Raw genomic sequence first — 23085 nt, forward strand, 5'->3', positions numbered from 1 at the left:
TATCCTTGGGTGAGGATTAAAAAAAAAAACTATTTAGTTAGCCAATTGTAAATTTACAAATTTAAATGTGATAAAAAATGTGCACAGCTTCCATGAAGCAATACTACCTTTACGTAGGAAGAATCTCTTTACTGATATAATTCATGCCTGCATCCCAACCACTGGTTTGGTGCCAGGAAGTTAGTTGGTATTCACTAAATATTTTCTGAATGAATTTGTACTTAATTTAATGGCTGCAATTATATTAAGAAAAAATTTAGAATTTTCCAAGTAGACTGTTAGCTATCACTACTTTCCTAAGCATAGAATTTACATACCTCTAATCAGAAAGCAAATATTTATTTAGCTTTCACTATGTGCTCAGCACCGTAATCAATGCAATGACAGAGACAATATAGATATAAGATGTGTCCCTGCCCTCGAGGAGTTTGCTATCCAATTAAAGAAATCATTCTAATTTTTATACTACCAGCCATAAGAACGATCAAGCTTCAGAGAGGGGATGGAGGACTAGAAAATTCGAAGAAGTCTTCAGAGATGTATTTGGGTTTTGGTTAAACCTTGAAGAGTAAGGAGGACTTAGGTAGAAATTTACTCATTCATTCATTCATTCATTCAGCAAATACCTATAGAGTTACTAAAGTGACTCACCAGGAGTACAAAACAACTGTGTGTTACTGGAGGTTAGAGACCTCATTTTGAATCAAATCTAAAACTATTCTAATAGGGTAGCTCAAAATCTAACAGAGCAATCATACAAATGTAATCAAAACACTGCAATATTGTGTAATAAGGGCTATAATAGAAGTATGTATACGATGCAATGACAACTCAAAGTAAGATGTGATTACTTTGCCTGGAGTGCAGGATAAAAGAAGAGTTAACATGGAAGGTGCCACTTCAGTTTGAAGATACCAAGGGTGGAAGAGGAAAGCAAGTGCAAAGGCCCAGAGACAAGTGTTTTCAGGGAACTGCAAGTACTTGGCTATGTGAAGAACATGGGGTAACAGGTGAGAAAAGATGAGGAAAAAGATTGCAGTAGTAGACAGAAAGATGGGTTGTTTTAGGCCAACACTCAACATATTCATATGAAGGTACAGACACTGGACTTGTAATATTTTTGTGACTGGGAGGGGACTGATCTAACTAGAAAAAAGAGTGGAGTCAGATGATTTTGAAGAGCCTTGGAAGCAAAGCAGAATAGTTTAGACTTGGTTTCAAAACCAAGTGGGAATCATCTATAATTGTGTGTGGGGAAGTAACAATATGAAAGGGAGCATTTAGGTAGAGTTAATCTGGAAGAATGAGTTAGACCAGAAATGAATGGAGCCATGAGGCCACTTAGGAAGCTATCCCAGGCATCAAATGCTCTGATAGGACTGGTGTGGGGGACTGGGAAAGCAGAGAAAAGACATGAGTGAGCAATATGTAGGAGAAAAGAAATCAAGCTGAACTGGTGACTGACTAGTTAGGGAGGAAGAGTAAAAAACATTTACTCCAAAAGTTTAAAGCTGGGCACCTGAGAGAATGATGGCGTCACTGGCAAGGGCTGAGAAAATGGAAGAGGTGGCTGATTTATGGAGGAGGTTGATGGCTTGAGTATGAGCAGATGAAGGGACCATATCCAATAGACTGTCGAAAATGCAGGACTGAAGGTCAAATGAGAAGGGAGTTGAACTGGGGACAATCCAAGGAATGGCCTGGACACTAGATAAAGTCTGACACAATATCTCTGTAATTACAAAAGGACTAAAAATACAGGTAATGCTTGGAACTAACTTCTAGTAGTGCTAGACTGGAATAGTGTTTTCCAGCCTTCTTTTAGCAGTAACTCCTCCCACTTTTCTCCTCACAGTAAGTTACCCAGTACATATTTACACACACACACACACACACACACTTTAAAAAAAAATAAAATTAGTGCTTTTGGGGATTGAAAAGTGTTGGGTGGAGAAGCCTCCAGCCCCGACCTGCTTACTTACTGTGGAAATGAAGACATCTCCATAGAACCCAGGAGCATAGATTTGATCCATAGGATTACTTTTAAAATGCATTAAAATAATGATGAGACATTTTCATTTGCCATATAGGAATATCAGAGTCAATAAGAAAAGCATTCTTTTGCTATTTTTTCAAGGAAGTGTAATAAGTCTTCCCGGAAGCTGGGGTCTAACCTTGTTTCTATGTGCTCCTGTGTATAAGCAGTATTTTACGTATGTTCTTGTAACCCTAGGTAACCATATTGAAAAATCATTTTGAATGTCTTTGTTGATTTCCAAGTGAATTTGGTGGAAATTGCTTTGTTTTATAGGGATAGTATCCTATATTACTAGCATTTTTGAAAGCTTGTTAATCTTGGACATAGTTTCATTGAAGGATTTGTCTTAGAAAATGAAATACATTCATGTTACCCATAGATGAAAGAGCCTACAGGAATTCATAGCAAATGGCCATGATCCCTTTTTGTATCATGACTCCAAATTCCTTCCCCAGGAATGTACAGCTGGGTCACACTAACTATATTTGCTTGTACACAACTTTCTAAAGCAGCACAGATTTACCTTTTATAAATGTCGATGCCTGCTTTGGGTGTTAAATTTTGCTGTTGGTACTTCTGTATCTATGCTTTTGAGTAGTGTGCTAAGGAACTAAATTAGTTATAAAGAAAAATATCTTTATCTTAAATGATTTAGGGGAATTCTTTAAAATTTTATAAGTAATTATACAGGGTGGGGCAAAAGTAGCTTTACAGTTGTCAGTAAGAGAAACAGAGTTTATTCTTGTATTATTTATTTATTATTGTATTATTTTCCATGTGAACAACTGTAAACCTACTTTTGCCCTACCCTGTATATAAAATTATTAGGTAAAATATTATGTAAATATTTTAAAATATTACATTATTTAGGGGACTTGTCTTCTTTTTGGGAAAATCTATATGCCTTTATTCTTTCATTACTCCAACAAATATTAAGTGCCAGTTATGGGTCATGTAACTGTTATAAGCTCTAAGATTAAAGCAGAGAACAAGAAAAATTCCCTGCCCTCATGGACCTGAGAGTCTAGAAAGGAACACAGACAATCAACAAAAATTTCACAAATGATTGTATAATTACAAGTGTGATAAATGTTATAAAGGAGGGGCATATAGCAAACAGACCAAACCTTGTGAGTAGATTAGTGAAGGCTTTCTTGAAAAGTGGTCTTTAAGCTGAGACATAAAAGATGAGGAGGAGTCAGCCCAGCAAAGTGGGGTGTGGGGGGAAACGTTGCAGGGTGAGGCAACAGCACATTTGAAGCTCTTGCGGCAGCAAGATAATTGTTGACTCAAAGGAGTTGAAAATGATATCACTAGAAGATAAAGAGTAAAGAGGAAATGGTTTGAGATAAGTTTAGAGAGGCTAGATTTTGAGAGGCTCCTAGAACATGTTACTAAAAGTAGGTCCCTGGATCAGCAGTACCAGCATCACCTGGGACCTTGGTGGATATGCAGATTCACAGGTTCCACCTTGGATCTACTGATTCAGGATCTGTAGGGGTCAGGCCCAAACATCTGTATTTTAACAAACAGGTTTGTTTCTGTGCTGAGCATGTTTGCAACTTCTTTAAAGATCTCCTGACCTGGAGGGACCTCCTTCCACCCCTCAGAGACCTCCCTCCTACTCAGTTCTTTGACCCAGATGTTGCAATCTCCAGTTAACATTTTAGCACCTGCTCCTTAGTCCTTACTCCAACAGAACACTCTGACAGCTATTGGAATCACCTCATTGTAGCACATGGTCCTTTGAGGTAGGATCTGTTTTGAGATGAAAAGCCAGACTAATTTATATCCCTAAACAATATTGATACAGAAGTATTTACAGGTGAAATGAAAAAAATCTGGATTTACATGAAAATAATCCAAGGTAGGGAGAAGTGGAGAATATAAAAGAAACACATTTGCCACTTGTTGATAATTTGTTGAAGCTAAGGGATGCTTGCATTGGGTTTATTATACCAGTTTCTCTACTTTATGTATGTTTGAAAGTCTCCATAATAAAATGTTTTAAAATATTATTAGTAAATTTTACGTTTTAAAAATGTTATATAAGCCCTGGCCAGTTTGGTTCAGCAATTAGAGCATCGACCCACAGACCAAAGAGTCACAGGTTCGATTCCAGTCAAGTGCATGTGGTTTGGTCTGGGCCCTGGTCAGAACCATGTGGGAGGCAACCAGCAGATGTGTCTCTCTTACACTGATGTTTCTCTCTCTTTCTCTCTTTTTCTCTCCCTCCCACTCTATCTGAAGATAAATGGAAAAAAATATCCTTGGGTTAGAATTACAAAAAAATAATAATGCCCTACCGGTTTGGCTCAGCGAATGTCAGCCCAAAGAGTCATGGGTTCTGTCCCCAGCCCTGGTGGGGGTAGTGCGGGAGGCAACCAGTCGATGGAAAAAAAATCCCTTGAGTGAAGATTAAATAATAATAATAATAATGTTATATAAGTGGAATCAATGTATATAGTCTTCTGCTACTTGAATTTTTCGCCTAAAAGGTATATCCATGTTTTGCATATAATTCTAATTCACTCATTTTCATCGCTTCTTAACTACAAGGCTAAAGGATATTATTGATGTACATTTGCATTGCTTCCAGTTTTTTCCTAATATGAACAATGTTATTATAAACATTCTAATATATTCTCCTGGTTCATGAGTGTGTGTGTGTGTGTGTGTGTGTGTGTGTCTAGGCATGAAATTGCTGACAATCGATGATTTTATATAAGCTAACTATTTGTTTATGTTTTTCCTAAGTTACCAAAAGTTACCACCTAAAAGAACTCAAATTTTAATAAAAGTTAAAGCATAGACAAACCCTTCCCACTTGTACCCCCATACTCCCATAAGTGGGATATAGCCATTGAATATGAAAACGTGTTTGTTAACTCAGTAACAGTCAAACAGGACATATAAAACACCAAATTCGGTCACAAAATCCAACATAACTCTGAGTCCTTTTAGAAAACATTTAATATTATCACATTGTCCAATACACTCTTGTTGCATTCTGTATATGAAGAATCACTCTGATCATGGAGAGAGCTGAAGATGTCAATAAGTACATATACTACCCTTTAGCTGTTTCAGGCTTTACACTCTTCACTTAAGAGATCAGGCATTGTTAGACAAAGAGTTATAGACAATCAAGGAAAGATCTTTTCTAGATGCCAAGCCTTCTTGAAAAATGAAAATGAGACAGATTTTAGGCTATAAAAATCTTAAGTTAAATTAATCTATTTAACTTATCTATAGTAAACATTTTTGAAGCAGCTAGGATGTGCCATATCTGGATAAGAGCCAGATAAACAAGTGGTAGGCAAAACAAATGTGATAATTTATGCCCTGTGGTATTTGTTGTCCAATAAGGGAGAGAGATATGTGTATAAAATAAATAAATAATTATAAGTGATATACAGGTTTCATGATGGAAACGAACATAGTATTAGGAGAGGGAACAAGAGGGGTGGAACAGGGACACTGGAAGGGCTGGAGCTAGACTAAAGAAAGGCTCTGAGTAATCATTCTTTTAATGAGCATTATTACTGGTGAGTCAGAATAACACATTCAAATTACGTTTAGGAGTTATTAATGTGCTAAAGCAATGAGTCATAATATTTATCCAAGCCATAGTTCAGATAAAAGAGTAACCTACCAGCAGAATAGTGATATGCAACCCAAAGTCCAGTTAAATGTGAAAATTGTGTCTCTTCAGTGTCTTCATTCTCAGGCTTGTAGCTAGCCAAGTTAGGGCAAGCTATCCTTAGTGTATTAAAGGTGGGTTCTTCTTTATCATCTAGACCTGCCCCATTTCCCCAGATCACTGACTCATTTCTGCTGAGCCATGAATCACTGCTATTCTGTAGCTGTCATGAGGATTTGTCGTTCTGAAACATGTAGCTGGGCCAGGGCATTTCTATGAAAGCATTCCCTAACATGGATAGACCTTTGAAGAGAGTGTTTTCCTCCTTACCTTCAAAAGTCTTCAGGGTAGCTGGGTAAATTTATTATCTTCAGAAGACAGCCTGACTGGCGAATTATTTCCAAGTGGGTCATGGTGTTCAAGTCAGAGTGATGGTTACTGACTGTTCTTTGAGGTTGGTGAAGCCATCCTGACCATCTGAGTGAGGACAAAAACGCTTCTGACAGAGAGTTTGGGCATTTGAATCATTCCACTTATCGCCTTCTGGCTGTCCAATTGCTTGTAGATGTTTCCATTCTTGTTTTGGTAAGGAAGAGAAACATTATCTAAAGAAATGAGATAACCTTGTATTGTTTATATAAGGGAAGGTATTTATTTATTGGTTTTGAAATATTTATATTTGCTTTATCAGATTAATACAGGTTCATTGCATAAAAAGTAGAGTATTGAAGAACAGACCATTTTCAACTCTTTTTGCAGTTTCCTATTTATTTATCTCTAGATTTCTAAATAATATGCCAGTGGTTTTCAAACTTTTTGTTCTCACGACCCCTTTACAGTTTTAAAAGTTTTTGAGACCTAAAAGAGAGGGGTTTTATCTATGTGTGTTATGTCTGTAATTATTATATTAGAAATTAAAACTGAGAAGCATCACCTATTGGTCATTTGGACAATGAGTCAACACATTTTATTATACGATAGTTTTTAAAATAACATTTGTTGATATAATCATTGATTTCATAAAAAAGTCTTTGAGTATTGGGAAGCTCTGAACCTTCTGTAGTTTTTCCAGGTTTTCCAAATCTCTTATATTTCTTTGAAGGGTTGACTTTTTTTCGTTGGCCACAAATGTTATCAGTTATTTTTACTTCAAATATCAGTCTTACTTCCTTTATTTCTGAGAAAATGACTGCTGAATACCCACGTCTGAATAATCATAATTTGTCACTTACTCTTCAGTGCCTAGTTCAACTAAGAAAATCACACAAGTGCTCTTTCATATCCAGTAGAAATGCTTTGTGCAACTTCCTATTTCACCACCCAGATTGCTTAAAAAAACATGGATTCACCCTGGCCTGTGTGGCTCGGTTGAGCGTCATCTGGTACACCAAAAGGTGGCAGGTTCAATTCCTGGTCAGGGCACATACCCAAGTTGCAGGTTCAATCCCCTGTTAGGGTGCACGTGGGAAGCAACTGATCTATGTTTCTCTTTCTCTCCCTCCCTCTCTCGAATCAATAAAAACATGTCCTTGTGTGAGGATTAAAAATATATAAAATTAAATTTAAAAAAAAGACATGGACTCAAGGTTGAGATTTAATAAAAGTAATGATTTTTATTGCTTCATCAAGGATATATTTATATATTTTTTTTAAGGACAAAAATCTCTGTTGTCTAAGAAATTTAGAATTTTTTTATTAATTAATTTATTTTTGTTACAGATGTTTCTCCTTTTTCTCCCCAGACACCCTCCTCCCTATCCTGCCCCTCAACCCCCAAGCATTGCTGTCTATGTCTTTTGCTTACACATACATGCCATATAAGTTCTTTGGTTTATCTCATCCCTCCGCCCCTCCCCGCCCAGCTCCCTTCCTCTGAGGTTTGTCAGTCTGAACCATACTCCTTTCTATGTTTATCATATTCCACAAATAGGTGACATTATGTGGTGTTTGTCTTTCTCTGATTGGCTTATTTCGCCTAGCATAATACTCTCCAGATCCCTCCATATCGCCTCAAATGATAAGAGAGATCTTTCTTTCTTATAGCTGCATAGTGTTCCATTGTGCATATGTACCACAGCTTTTTTATCCACTCATCTATTGATGGACACTTGGGCTGTTTCCAGATCTTAGGTATTGTAAATAGTGCAGCTATGAACGTGGGTGTACATATATTCTTCCTGATTGGTGTTTCAGGCTTCTTAGGGTATATTCCTAGAAGCGGGATCACTGGGTCAAATGGAAGTTCAATTTTTAATTTTTTGAGGAAACACCATATTGTTTTCCATAGTAGCTGCACCAGTCTGCATTCCCACCAGCAGTGCAGTAGAGTCCCCTTTGCTCCACACCGTCGCCAACATTTGTTGTTTGATGATTTGTTGATGGCATCCATTCATCAAGGATATTTTTAAGTAAACCTGGATTTTTTAAAAAAACAAAAACAAGTTTGGTGGTAAAGAATACAATGACCACTAATCAATTTTGACAGTACCTTGATTTGTGCTGCTAAAGCACCAGCAGTTTTACCCACTGTGGCTTTTGCACCATCAGTGTAAATGTCAATGTGTGAAAAGGTAAATAATATCTTAGTGTTACATGAACATAGTTTTGTCTTCACAGAATGTGAACTACACTTTGAGAACCACTGCAATTCTTATGCCACTGTTGCTTGCTATGCTGATATTAGCTATTTCCTATTGACTTCCTGTTCCAGAAGATGGGGATTCAGCACCCCTTCACTAAACCAGCACCTCTGTTGTTCCTTCATGCATTGCCTCAATATAATCAGCACACTGTTGTTTAAAAAATATTTAGGAGAAAAAAATGGCGGCGGAGTGAACGGAAGCCGCACAGACCATCTCCCAGAACCAAACTGGAACTACAACTATAACACAGACAAATCGATGGGAAAAAGCAACAGAAAAGCAGCTTGTGAGGACAATATAACCAGGGACACTGACTCGATCCTGGTAGGATTGCGGTGTGAGAGGGTGGCTAGGAGCCCACAGACAGCAGTGGCCTTAGCTGTGAGCAGCACCCTTGGGTTAAAGTCCCAAGCAGCTCCACTGCGCAGAGCTGGGACAGAGGCTAAAAAAGCCACAGCCACTCTCCTTGGGCTCTGGCAGAGGGAGGATGGACTGGAACTGGAACTGTGTGGGGACACTCAGGATTTGGAGGGTGCTCAGAGCTTTTGCTGAGTTGCAGCCACGCAGGATGGTGGCCATCTTGCTCGTTCCCAGGACTCTGGGGAGAGGCAGCAGCCCCTCCTTCGGAGATCCAATCCCACACTGTGGGCCATTGAAATGCTAATTGAGGCTCACTAACAACCAGCATATGCCCCACCCTTGGGAAATCCCCTTAAGCTAAGCACCTGAGGGAGTTTTCCAATCAACTGACAACCCAAAACTCTTCAAGTAACTCGACTGCTAGCCTCCAGGCAAAAAGCTGGAGGATAACAGTGCCTTTTCTGGGCTAGCAACTTTAACCAGGAAAGTAAGACTGGACAGTGGTGTTTAACGTGGGTCCTCCCCTGCTCATCCAAACCCAGGAGAGGGATCCACAAACAGCAGAACACCCATACCCACACAGAAAATTTGGCAGGCTCCAAAGTCCACTGTGATAACCAGAATGGTGAAACACAGAAACAAATCCCAAATGAAAGAACATGAGACCTCTACTGAAGATGAGATCAATGTGGAGCAATTAAGCATCTTCTCAGATCACAATGGCATGAAACTAGAAATCAATTGCAACAAGAACATGCAAAGACATTTGAACACATGGAGGCTAAATAGCATGTTATTGAACAATGAATGGGTTTCCAAGGAAATCAAGGAAGAAATTAAAAACTTTCTGAAAACCAATGAAAATGAACACACGACTTCCGGTCAGAATGGCGGCGTAGGTAAATGCGGTATCGAGTCCTCCCACAACCACATCAAAGTTACAACTAAACTACAGAACAACCATCATTCAAAACTGCCTGAGATCAAGCTGAATGGAAGTCCTACAACTACAGAATTAAAGCAGCAGCCACATCGAGACTGGTAGGAGGGGCGGAAGCAGACAGGCTGGTCCCACACCCACATGTGGTGGATAAAAATAAGGAGGACACCTCAGCTGGGAAGGTCCTCCCTGAGGACGGAGGGGTCCCCGTCCCACACCAGGTGCCCCACTCAGGATTCCAGAGCCAGGAAGAGAATCCCCATAACTTCTGGCTGGAAAAACCAGCAGGAACTGAGGCTCAGGGAAGCTGATGCGGCTGGAGCCCCAGGCAGCTCCTTAAAGGGCCTGCGCATGAACTTATCGGACTCTCTCCCTCTAAGCTTGGAGGGGAGGCAGCTGGAGGGGCACCAGAGACACACAGGGAAGAACTGAGCTGTTTGGCACTGGAGCGAGGGCTGGAGAGGGGGCTTTCTCTGGGACAAAAGTGCTGTCAGAGGCCTTTGTTCCTTTGGTGAGCCCTTCCCTGGGGCAGCAGACAGAAGCCATATGGCTCCAGCAACCTGGCTCACACTGGTAGCCCCGCTCTGGTGACTCCCTGAGGCCCCGCCCCACCCAACTTTCAGGCCCACCCAACTTTCAGGCCCACCCAAGCTGTTGCCACTTGATCAACCACAGGATTGGCCTGTCTTGGATCCTGCTTCAGGTTTTTCCTAAATTCTTTCAAACGAGCAGCATCTGGTCTCAGCTAGCCCCATACCTCTCGTTAAGTAATACACTGAAACAAACACAGGGAGGCAGCCAAAATGAGGAGACAAAGAAACAGGTCCCAAATGAAAGAACAGAACAAAACCCCAATAAAAGAACTAAGCGAAATGGAGATAAGCAACCTAACAGATGCTGAGTTCAAAATACTGCTTATAAAGATGCTCATTGAACTTAGTGAGAACCTCAGTAAACTTAGTGAGGGCCTCAAGAGCATAAAAAAGGACCAGTCAGAAATCATGGATGCACAGTTTGAATTGAAGGAGGCATTAACTGAAATAAAGAATAATTTACACAGCTGCAATAATAGAGAATGTAAATCCAAGGAGCAAACCATCGATTTGGAATATAAGGAAGCAAAAAATGCCCAATCAGAACAGCAAAAAGAAAAAAGAATCCAAAAAAATGATAGTGTAAGGAGCCTCTGGGACAACCTCAAGCATGCCAACATTCGCAACTTGGGGGTACCAGAAGAAGAGCAAGAACAAGAAATCAAAAACCTGTTTGAAACAATAATGGCAGAAAACTTTCCTAACTTGGTGAAGGAAACAGACATACAAGTCCAGGAAGCACAGAGAGTCCCAAACAAGATGAACCCCAAGAGGCCCACACCAAGACACATCATCATCAAAATGCAAAAGGTTCAAGACAAAGAGAGAATCTTAAAAGCAGCAAGAGAAAGGCAGCTAGTTACCTACAAGGGAGTTCCCATAAGGCTGTCAGCTGATTTCTCAAAAGGTACTTTGCAGGCCAGAAGGGAGTGGCAAGAAATACTCACAGTGATGAAAACCAAAAACCTAAAACCAAGATTACTCTATCCTTCAAAGCTGTCATTTAGAATCGATGGACATATAAAAACTTTCCCAGACAAGAAAAAGTTAAAGGAGTTCATCACCACCAAACCGTTATTATATGAAATGATGAAGGGTCTTTTTGAAGAAAAAGATAAAATATGAACAAACAAAATGGCAATGAATACATATCTATCAACAATGGAATCTACAAACAAAATGAACTGGTAGAACAGAAACATTCTCATAGATACAGAGAACATTTTGTTGGTTGCCAGTTGGGAGGGGGTTTGGGGGAATGGGTGAAAAAAGTGAAGAGATTAAGAAGTATAAATTCATTGTTAGACTGACAAATCTCAAAGGGAAAGGGGTTGGGGGTGGGTGGGAAGAAATAAACCAAAGAACTTATATGAATAACCAATGGACACAGACAATAGTGTGGGAAAAGGCGGGAGGGGGGTGGGATTGGGGACGAGGGGGTCAATGGGGGGAAAATGTGGAACATCTGTAATACATTTTACATTCAACAATAAAGATTTTAAAAAAAGAAAAGAAAAGAAAATGAACACACAACAACACAAAAGCTATGGGATGCAGCAAAAGCAGTTCTGAGAGGGAAGTTCATAGCACTACAGGCCTACCTCAAGAAACAAGAAAAATTTCTAATTGACTGTCTCACCTCACAACTTAAAGAATTAGAAAGCAAACAAAAAGAAAACCCCAGAGCAAGTAGAAGGAAGGAAATAGTAAAGGTCAGAGCAGAAATAAATGACATAGAGACCAGAAAAAAAAAAAAAAAAAACAATTCAAAGGATCAATAAAACAAAGAGCTGGTTTTTCGAAAACATAAACAAAATTGATGGACCCTTAGCTAGACTCACCAAGAAACAAAGAGAGAACCCAAATACACAAAATCAGACATAAAAGAGGAGAAGTAACAACTGACACCACAGAAATACAAAAGATTGTTAACAACTACTAGGAACAATTATATGGCAACACATTCGACAATCTAAGCAAAATGGACAAATTTCTAGAAACACACAGTCTCCCAAAACTGGACCAGGAAGATATAGAAAACTTGAACGAACCATTAACAACAAAAGAAATTGAAGAGGTAATCAAGACTCTCCCAGCAAACAAAAGCCCAGGCCCAGACGGCTTCATGGGAGAGTTTTACCAAACATTCAAAGAAGAACTAACACCCATTCTCCTCAAACTATTTCAAAAAATCCAAGTAGAAGGAAGACTTCCAAACTTGTTTTATAAGGCCAGCATAATTCTAATTTCAAAACCAGAAAAAGACATTACATAGAAAGAGAACTACAGGCCAATATCCCTGATGAACATAAGACGCCAAAATTCTGAACAAAATACTAGCAAATCGGATCCAGCAATACATCAAAAAAATTATTCACCATGACCAAGTGGGATTTATCCCCAGGGATGCAAGGCTGGTACAATATTTGCAAGTCAATAAATGTGATACACCACATAAGCAGAATGAAGAATAAAAACCACATGATCATATCAATAGATGCTGAAAAAGCATTCGACAAAATCCAGCATCCATTTCTGATAAATACAGTCAGCAATGTGGAAATAGAGGGATAATATCTCGATATAATAAAGGTCATATCTGAAAGACCTATAGCCAACATCATACTCAATGGACAGAAACTAAAAACATTTCCCTTAAGAACAGGAACAAGACAGGGATGTCCACTTTCGCCACTCTTATTTAACATAGTACTGGAAGTCTTAGCCACAGCAATTAGATATGAAAATAAAAGGGATCCAAATTCGAAAGGAGGAAATGAAACTGTCATTATTTGCAGATGACATGATATTATACATAGAAAACCCTAAAGACTCCATCAAAAATCTACTAGACTTAATAAATGAATTTGGCAAAGTAGCAGGATACAAAATTAATGCCAAGAAATCGACAGCATTCGTATACACCAATGATGAACTCACAGAAAGAGAAACTGAAAAATAATTCCATTTACCATCGTGGCAAAAAAATTAAGATGTCTAGGAATAAATGTAACCAAAGAAGTAAAGAACCTATTTGCAGGAAACTACAGGACACTGAAAAAAGAAATAGAGGAAGATATAAAAAAGTGAAAGCACATACCTTGTTCATGGAAGAATTAACATCATTAAAATGTCCATACTACCCAAAGCAATCTATAGATTCAATGCAATCCCCATCAAAATACCAACGACATATTTCACAGAACTAGAACAAACACTTCAAAAGTTCATATGGAACCAAAAAAGTCCCCAAATAGCCACAGCAATTTTGAAAAAGAAGGACAAAGTAGGTGGGATCACAATACCAGATATCAGGTTATACTACAAAGCGACTGTAATCAAAACAGCCTGTTACTGGCACAAGAACAGGCATATAGACCAGTGGAACAGAACAGAGAACCCAGAAATGGACCCAAGGCAATATGCTCAATTAATATTTGACAAAGTTGGCAAGAACATACAGTGGAGTAAAGACAGCCTCTTTAATAAATGGTGTTGGGAAAATTGGACAACCACATGCAAAAAAATGAAACTAGACCATCAACTTACACCATACACAAAAATAAACTCAAAATGGATAAAAGACTTAAATGTGACCTGTGAATCCATAAAAATTCTAGAAGAAAATGTAGGCATCAAAATTTCAGACATCATACGCAGCAGAATTTTCACTGATACATCACCTAAGGCAACAGAAACAAAGGAGAAAATGAACACATGGGACTACATCAAACTCAAAAGCTTCTGCACAGCAAAAGAAACAACCATCAAAATGGAAAGGCAACCCACTGTATGGGAGAACATCATTGCCAATGATACATCAGATAAGGGGTTAATTTCCAAAATATATAGAATACTCATACAACTCAACAAAAGGAAGACAAGGAACCCAATTAAAAAATGGGCAGAGGAGCTGAAGAAACACCTCTCCAAACAGGACATACAAATAGCCAGGAGACATATGAAGAAATGCTCAACATCACTAATCATCAGAGAGATGCAAATTAAAACAACAATGAGGTATCACCTCACACCTGTCAGAATGGCCGCCATCAACAAATCATCAAACAACAAGTGTTGGCGAGGGTGTGGAGAAAAGGGGACTCTAGTACACTGCTGCTGGGAATACAGACTGGTGCAGCCACTATGGAAAACAATATAGTGTTACCTCAAAAAATTAAAAATTGAACTTCCATTTGACCCAGTGATCCGGCTTCTAGGAATATACCCTAAGAAGCCTGAAACACCAATCAGAAAGAATATATGTACCCCCATGTTCGTAGCAGCACTATTTACAATAGCTAAGATCTGGAAACAGCCCAAGTGTCCATCCAGACAAATGGATAAAAAAAGCAGTGGTACATATACACAATGGAGTACTACACAGCTGTAAGAAAGAATGATCTCTTATCCTTTGAGGCGACATGGAGGGACCTAGAAAGTATTATCCTAAGTGAAATAAGCCAAGCAGAAAAAGACAAATACCACATGATCTCACTTATATATGGAATATAATGAACATTACAGTCTGAGGAATACGGTAGACCCAGAGACGTGCAAGTAGGGTACAGACTGACAACCCTCAGAAGAGGGGGTAGGGAGGGTGGGAAGAGATAAACCACAGAACTTATATGCATGTATGCATAACCAATGGACAACAAAGCCGGAGACAGGGCGGGGGGGGGGGGGGTGCCAATGGGGTAAAAAAGTATAAACATCTGTAACAAAAATAAAATTAAAAAAAAAAGTATTTAATGTTTACCTTTTTGTTATTATGCAAGCATTATTCATGGCCAAGCCCAGTAGAGTAAGATGAATGTTTCTTTGCTGGTACAACTTTTTATTTTGACCAGAAGTTGATTACTATTTTGTTTTTTTATATACTTAATTCTGTGATCCCATCACAAAGTTGTCTCAATTATCCAATATGTTTGTTAAACATCTCCTAAATATTCTGTTCCATGCAGTTAAGTCATCAAGCTCATTTTTTTTCCCCCAGAGAGAAATACCTCCTGAAGCCCTTCTTCCTTTTGCTTCAATATGGAGCAGCTGCTCATACAGCCAGCAACTCAGCCTTCATTCTGGGGCATTCCCTAACTGGAGAGAGGGTGCAACCTTCCATGGGGATCTAAATGCTCATTTCCCAAACTTGAAATCAGTTACCCTCATTTAAGTCCATGTCTCCTCCCTCGTTGTTAGTGTGTTTCTACATTCCCAAACTTGTATCTCCAAATCCTGAAACTTGCTGGGGTTCTGATGCACAAATTAGCTTCTTTCATTGACATCCCCAAGTAGGCACTTGGTTTTCAGATTGTTCAACTCTCCCACATTTCTTACACAATGCTAACACAATGCACCTGTTAAAATTTTAACTATATATCTTGAGGCCCTTTCCATATCTATATATAGTGATCTTTCTCATTCTCTTTTTAGAGCTATGTAATGTTTCAGTATGTGGCTGTAACATAGTTTATTTCATCATTTCCTAGTGATGGGCACATGGGTTGTTTCCAATCTTTTGCTATTTAAATGAGTAAACTATGCATTTCTCATTTTGTATATATCCAAGTGTATCTGTAGGCTAGATTCCCACAAATGGGATTGTGGGTCAAAGGATAAATGCATCTGTAATTTGGCAGTTGTTGCCATATTCTTTCATAGGAGTTGTACCATTTTACATTCTTACTAGCCGTGTATGAGAGTGCTCCAACTTTTACACTTTGCCAATTTGTTTACACAAGAAATGGTATTTCCCTGTAGTTTTAGTGTATTTTTCTCTTATTATGCATTTCCACGTTTTAAACTTTATTTGATGTATTATTCTGCATAAACCTTTGGCCAAAAGTACTATGTTATAATAAAACTTTCTAACTTTAAGTATATAGAATTAAAATAAAATAGCACAACTTATAGAAATATATTTAGGTTATATGCCAGAGTTATATGCCTGGGTAAATATGACCCATCCTCCTTACCTTGATGACTCAAGTAACTAACAAAATAATCTTTATTTAGCTAGGTCAGATGACATTTTACAGGGGATGAGCACACTTGACTTCATGGATCTTTAATATTCCTTAGATTCCTCTCCAAATAAGCTAAACTAGAACTTAATGCGTACTATAGAAAGCTGTATGTCTTTTTAAGAGAAGCTCTTCATGGTTAGCTATATTTCCTTTCTCATCCACCTTCTCATAGTTGTATCATTCTTCATAGAAACCACTTTCTAATTTCTGAGAAAGGGTCAATGTGATTTGAATACTGCCAGGTCTTCTCATCGTTATAATTAAATATACCATAGTAGTGGATTTTTTAATGTTCTCACTCTAAGTTTGTCACAGTTTTCTTCGTAGGGAAGATCTGGAGCCATCTATGTTATTATTCTCACATTTCATTCCTGTTCCATATCCCCTTCCTCACAGGTGGTATTGTGAAGGCAAGGAGCTTGAAAATTCCCCAGACATTCATATTGTCCAGGCAGGAAATCTGCACTCACTGACCATTGCTGAAGCCTTTGAAGAGGACACAGGACGCTATTCCTGCTTTGCTTCTAATATCTACGGGACAGATTCAACTTCTGCTGAGATTTATATAGAAGGTAAAGCAAAATACTCTCGGGGTATAGCACTTACTGGTAAGACATATAGTTATAATAAATAAATATTTATTGAAGGCCTACTCTACTACACACTCTTGTAGGCAATGGGGATAATAACAGTGAGTCGAACAGACAAAAATTCCTAGGTTCATGGAAAGATGGAATTTATATTGTAATGTAGGGACATAAAGTAAATGAGATAAAATACATAATATGATAGGTATATGAAGTGGTTCAGATCACCAATTCCAATGTATGTGTATGGGTGTTGGGGATGGGGGGGGGCTTACCACATCAACAAGAAATTCTCCATACCAGTTGGGTATACTACAATTTAGCTAAAATCTGACACCAACTACCTGGAGATAGTGTCAGATTCAATAGGTTAAGAGCTTAATCCTATAAGATTGCTCCCACCTCACTTCAAATGTCAATCACAAGTAGTAGGCCCCCAGGTTACTCATGATTTCTGTCTGGCTTAGCTACAAATCAGAGGTTCCCATGACCCCCAACTCAGGTTTGATTAATTTGCTAGAGTGTGTCACAAAACTCAGGAAAACATTTACTTAGGATAACCAGTTTATTAAACAATATGATAAAGAATACAAATGAACAACTAGATGAAGAGCTAAAGAGGGTGAGGTCTGGGAGGGTGCTGAGCATAGGAGCGTCTGCCCCTGTGGAGTTGGGGTGCACCAGCCTCCCAGTGTGGATATGTTCACCAACCTGGAAGCTCTCCAAACCCCCATACTATTGGGATTTTAAGGAGGCTTCCTCACATAGGCCAATCAATTATTAACTCAATTTTTTTGCCCCTCTTCACTTTCTGGGGGGTGGAAGAATGGGACTGAAAATTCCAAGCTCCTAATAATGGATTAATCTTTCTGGTGACCTGCCCATCCAGGAATCAGAAAGGAGCCTACTCAGTTATCTCATTAGAACAAGAGATGCATTTAGTGCTCTTATCACTTAGGAATTTACAAGTGTTTTAGGAACCCTGTGTCAGGGATGGGGTCAAAGACAAATTAGAACAAGAGATGCCCAAAGTGCTCATCACTTGGGAAATTATAATGGTTTTAGGGGCTCTGTGCCAGGAACCAGCTCAAATCTGACACCAACTACCTGGTTGGTGTCACTATATATATATATCTATATATATTTTTCTGTTATCTCACAGTAAATGTAACCAGGGATAGGAAGTGTGAATGTATGTGAGTGTGAGTGTGTGTGTGTCTGTGTGTGTAGGCTGCAATTCTAGAAAGGTGATCAAGGAAGACCTCACTAACTAGATGACATGTAAGTGAAGACCTGGAGGAAGCGAAGGAGTGTTGAAGGAGTGAACCATAATGATATTCAAGGGAAAAAGACTCTAGGCAGAGAAATCAGCAAGTGCAGTTACCCTGAGGTAGGAGCTTGCCTGTCTTATTACACAGAGATGAGTCAATGTGGCCTGGGTGAAGCAAACAAAGAAGAAAAGATCGAGAAAAAGTTCAAGATGGGATGAGGCAGATGAGCAGATGACATAGGTTCTTATAGGTCATTTACAAGGACTTTGACTTTTCCTCTTAGGGAGATGGGAAGCTATGGAGAATTCTGAGCAGAGATGTGACATGATCTGACTTAGCTTTTAACAAGGTCACTCTGGTTGCTGGGTGAGACTATACCATGAGGATTCAAGGGTAGAATATGGGAGACCATTTGGGAGCTTTGGAAAGGCATTACATCAGCACCAAATTTATATGGCTAATTTTAGAGAATAAATCAATTTATGTTTCTTACACATCTATGATAAGGTTTTGTTTCCATTTATCTCATCCCCTGGGTTTTTTTCTGGAACCACTCTTTAGAACTATTTAAAAAATGTTCTCATTGATTTTAGAGAGAGAGAGGAAGGGAAAGGGAGAGAGAAACAGGGATTGGCTGGCTCTTGCACTCTCCCTACTGGGAATCGAGCCCGAAACCTGGGCATGTACCCAGACCAGGAATCGAACCAATGACCTTTCAGTGTACAGGATGATGGTCAACCAACTGAGCCATACCAGCTGGGCCATTCTTTAAGACTTTTATCAACTATAATACCTTATGTATACCTTGGTTTCAGCACTTAAATATTGTCTTATTATGGTTTAAATGCTCATTTATGAACTAGATTGTAAGGCTGATACTGTCTCATTCTTCAATATCTCCAATATAGTGGCAAGTACAGAGTGGGTACTGGATAACCCACTTATAAACATTTATTGAATAGATGTGTGAATAATGATGATAATAATGAATAATGCATGAATAGAAGTGTGTTGTATGTTTTCATTCTCAAATTGTTGAAGTACTATAAATACCTCCAGATTTAGCTCTGTTAAATCTTCCTGGAATTTACTACATACAGAAGTAAACCCAGGATCAAAGCTCTGCTAACAGTGCTGAGATTGGATCGCTGATTTTTTCAATTTATGGCAACAGAGCCTCAAACACCCCCACTCCTAAGATGGAAAGTGACTTGTTAATATTAGGACTGGACGGAAGAGCATCCACCTACACCTACAATGTTTGGAATCCATTGTAATCCCTTCTTTTATTTAATCTGTGTAGGTCAAGAGCAAGAGAATTTATGGACACCACATTAATGTCTGCAAAGACTGGTTTTTCAGTCCAAAGGCATCAGTATGTGTGTTAGTTACAAGAACACTTGGGCCCAGCCGGTGTGACTGAATGGATTAAGCATCATTCCATGGACTGAGAGGTCCTGGTTTGAATCCCAGTCAGGGCACATGCCCAGGTTTTGGGCTCGATCCCCAGTAGGGGGCATGCAGAAGGCAGCCAATTGATGTTTCTCTCTGACATCGATGTTTCTGTCTCTCTCTCCCTTCCTCTCTTTCTAAAAAGTCAATAAAAACATATTTTTAAAAAAATAGTACCAGTGCAGAGCCTGGCACAAAGCTGGTACTAGTAAAAAAGAGAGAGGGGTGGAGGGAGAGAGAGAGAGAACTTTTGGAATTTAAACCAGTTCATTTGAACTCTATTACTAATTAGCCATGTGACCTTGAGCAAGTCCTTCAACTACTTCAGATTTATTTCCTCATCTGTAAAAGTGGGTGTTAGTGTAAGGAATCGTGGAGTTCATGTCTAGGTCTGAAATTCTATAGGTCTTCAAATGCCTAGGAACCAGTTTAAGAAATTATCATCTTAAAAATTCCATGTCTTGGTTTGATTTTTCCAGGGGCTTCTTCCTCTGACTCAGAAGGAGACTCTAACAAGGAAGAGATGAATCGGTAATTCTAATTTTGCTTAAGTCTTGCCTAGCAGATTAATTTTAATATTCCCAATATTTGATTGTATTTTTATTTAATTATTGCCTTTGAAACAGGTACATAGGCTTTCTTGTTTATCTAGTAGTTAAAAGAGGAAGGTGTACAGGAGGAATAAACTGCCCTGTCCACATGGGAGGTTTTCCAATAACCATGAAGCCCATCTGCATCAGTGGCTTTTCTAGTGAGTTTTATAGAAGTTCCCTTTAGAGTTAAAAATGGATTCTCCTAAATTTCCTCAGTAAATATGCAACTATTTGTACAAAATAAAAAAAATGTCATTCCCAACACATTAGTGAAAAGTACTTGTGAATTCAGGCTTCCCAATATTTAAAAAATGAGATATCACCAATGAAATATCATCATACCTATATATACAGAGTGTGGGGGGATCCAGTGGTTCAAAAAAAGTTATGTTTTCTAACTAAATAATAGTGCTCAGAAGAACACGAAACCTGATGATCCTAAATTATCTATGTGAGTGATATGGACAAGTTATTTTTTCTTTTTTCTGAACAATTGTACTGAGTACTGAACAAAGTTACATCTATCTAGTCATTACTTTCCACAGCCATTGACTCAGCACCTGCTCTACACCAGACACTTCACTAGATACAATGGGTACGAAGAAAAATCAGATACTTTCTGTCTTCCTGTTTACAGTCTAGTACAATGAAATATATAGCAAATATAGCAAGAGGTGTATAGCAAACATATAGACAGAGTACTAAAGTGTAATAGACTGTGATATAATTACGTGCAAGGTGTAAAAGACTTGGCACAGAGGACTCTATTGGTTGAGGAGCGAAAGAGAGATCAGGAAGGGCGACACAGAATTTGTAAACTTTAGCTGAGACTTGAAAGAACAGTAGGCACACCTCCAAACAAGAGAGGCAAAGGGCATTTCAGGCAGAGGAGGCTGTGGAGAGAAGGCCTGGGAACTGGAAACAGACACAGTAACCATTTCTTAAGACTACCTGAAACAAAGAGCAATATTTGGAAGATTGACTAAAGAGTTGTTAACTGTGTTTATGTATTCCGTCTTCTCTCACAGGGGGTGATTACTCCGTAAGGGCAGTATAATTTATTCTTCAAAATCCTTTGTGTATGCCTACCTTGAAGTGATCATTTGCTTTTAGCTTTTGTGCAGATATGAAAATTTATAGCCAGAGTAAATGATTTCTCCCTTGAACTCTCTTCCTTATTCTCATGGCTTCAGTTCAATTCCTCCTTTGTTCCTGCCTTTTTATGCCAGTCACATTTTTAGAGGTGCTCCAACCTTTTTCTCTTTTATAGTTTCCAAATACAACCAGTTATTCTGTAAAATATAATTCTGATCCTATCATTTTTTTTAGTTTAAAAAATTACATATGAGAGAAAAAAACACAAAACAAACAACTTTAAAAAAATCTTAACACAAATACAAAGCCTTATTTGATAGAGCATCAACCAGGCTTTCCTGCCCCCACTCTCCATGCCCCCACCTCAAGCTCTCTGCATTGCTGCCATCTCATTCCACCAATGTGCGGTTCATTTGACCCCTTTCTTCAAGCTGTTCACTTTGTCAATGCCCTATCTCCTTCTCTGCCTGCTCTTCAAAACCCAGTCAAGGTCTGTGATAAACGTTTCCTCCTTTGCACATGTATCACTCCCTCCTCAGGGCTCTCATAACACAGTTACAAGAATGGCTGTGAATTTTGATATACACACTTAAATAAGCAAGAAATATCTCATTTGTTTATTTTCTTTACATCTACTTGTAGTAGTTAGGATTTAGCTTCAGTTATATGTCATAGAGACTCAAAATAACAACATAAATAAGACAAATATTTATTTTTAATTTACATGGATTTAGCTGGTAAAATGACTCCACCTTCCACTGGGTTCCAGTCTGCTTCCCGCTTTTTGCTTCATCTCATTTTAAGGTGTGGCCTCATTTTCTTAGTCTAAAGTTGGAAGCAATAAAGGCATGTCCTACCCCCCTTTTTAAGGTCATTTCTCTTAAATCACATACATCACTATCCCTCATATCCTATAACTAGAAAGTAGCCATGTGTCCACACCTACCTTCAATGAAGGTTGGGAGATGCAATCTTTATTTGGAGTAGCCATGTAAAGAAATCAGGGGTTCTATTATTGTAGTGGGGGAAATGGATGCTTTGGAGACAATGATGTAATCACCACATAATTCTGCTTCTGAGACCGCAACTTGGCTGGCTAGAAAAATATTTAATCACCCTTTATTGGATGTCTCCTTCCTCCTCCATGATTGTGGAAAGGTCCTTGGTATATAGATATGGATACAATAGTGTTCAATGTGGACTTCTGGTCAAGATGGTGGCGTAGGTAAATGTGACACTTGCCTCTTCCTACAACCACATCAAACTTACAACTAAACTACAGAACAACCATCATTCAGAACTACCTGAAATCGAGCTGAATGAAAGTCCTACAACTATGAAATTAAAGAAGCAGCCACATTAAGACAGGTAGGAGGGGCAGAGGTGTGCATAGGCTGGTCCCACACCCATGTGTGATACATAAAAATCAGGAGGGATACCTCAACTGCAAAGGTCCTCCCTGAGGAGCAAGTAGTCCTCATCCCATACCAGGTGCCAAGCTCAGGGTTCCAGCGCCAGGAAGATAAGTCCCCATAACTTCTAGGTGTAAAAACCAGCAGGAATTGAGGCTGAAGGAGGCTGAGACTTTTAGAGTCCCAGGCAGTTCCTCTTAAAGGGCCTGTGCACGGACTTACTCAGATTGCTCCCTCTAGGCTCCAGCACTGGGGAGTCAGCTTGAAAGGTGCCAGAGATCTATGGGGAAAAACTGAGCTGTTTGGCATTGGGGTGAGAGCTGGAAGGGTAGCTTTCTCCTGTACAGACTGCTGTCAGAGGCTGTTGTTCCTTTGGTGAGCCCTTCCCCCACAGGGCAGGCAGATGGGTGTCATATCTGTGACTCCAGCAACC

The 23085-nt window shown here is 39.0% G+C and overlaps 1 protein-coding gene across 1 annotated transcript in view; it reads left to right on the forward strand.

Annotated features, from left to right (window-relative positions):
• The window catches only part of MYPN (myopalladin), a 94987-nt gene that overhangs the window by 14611 nt on the left and 57291 nt on the right, over positions 1-23085 (forward strand). Inside the window, exons 3-4 of the mRNA XM_036265035.1 lie at positions 16639-16814; positions 20032-20083. Coding sequence (XP_036120928.1) covers positions 16639-16814; positions 20032-20083 — 228 coding nt within the window. The remainder of the gene's footprint in view (positions 1-16638; positions 16815-20031; positions 20084-23085) is intronic.

Source organism: Molossus molossus, unplaced genomic scaffold (assembly GCF_014108415.1).
Source record: "Molossus molossus isolate mMolMol1 unplaced genomic scaffold, mMolMol1.p scaffold_m16_p_17, whole genome shotgun sequence".
Lineage (NCBI taxonomy): Eukaryota > Metazoa > Chordata > Mammalia > Chiroptera > Molossidae > Molossus > Molossus molossus.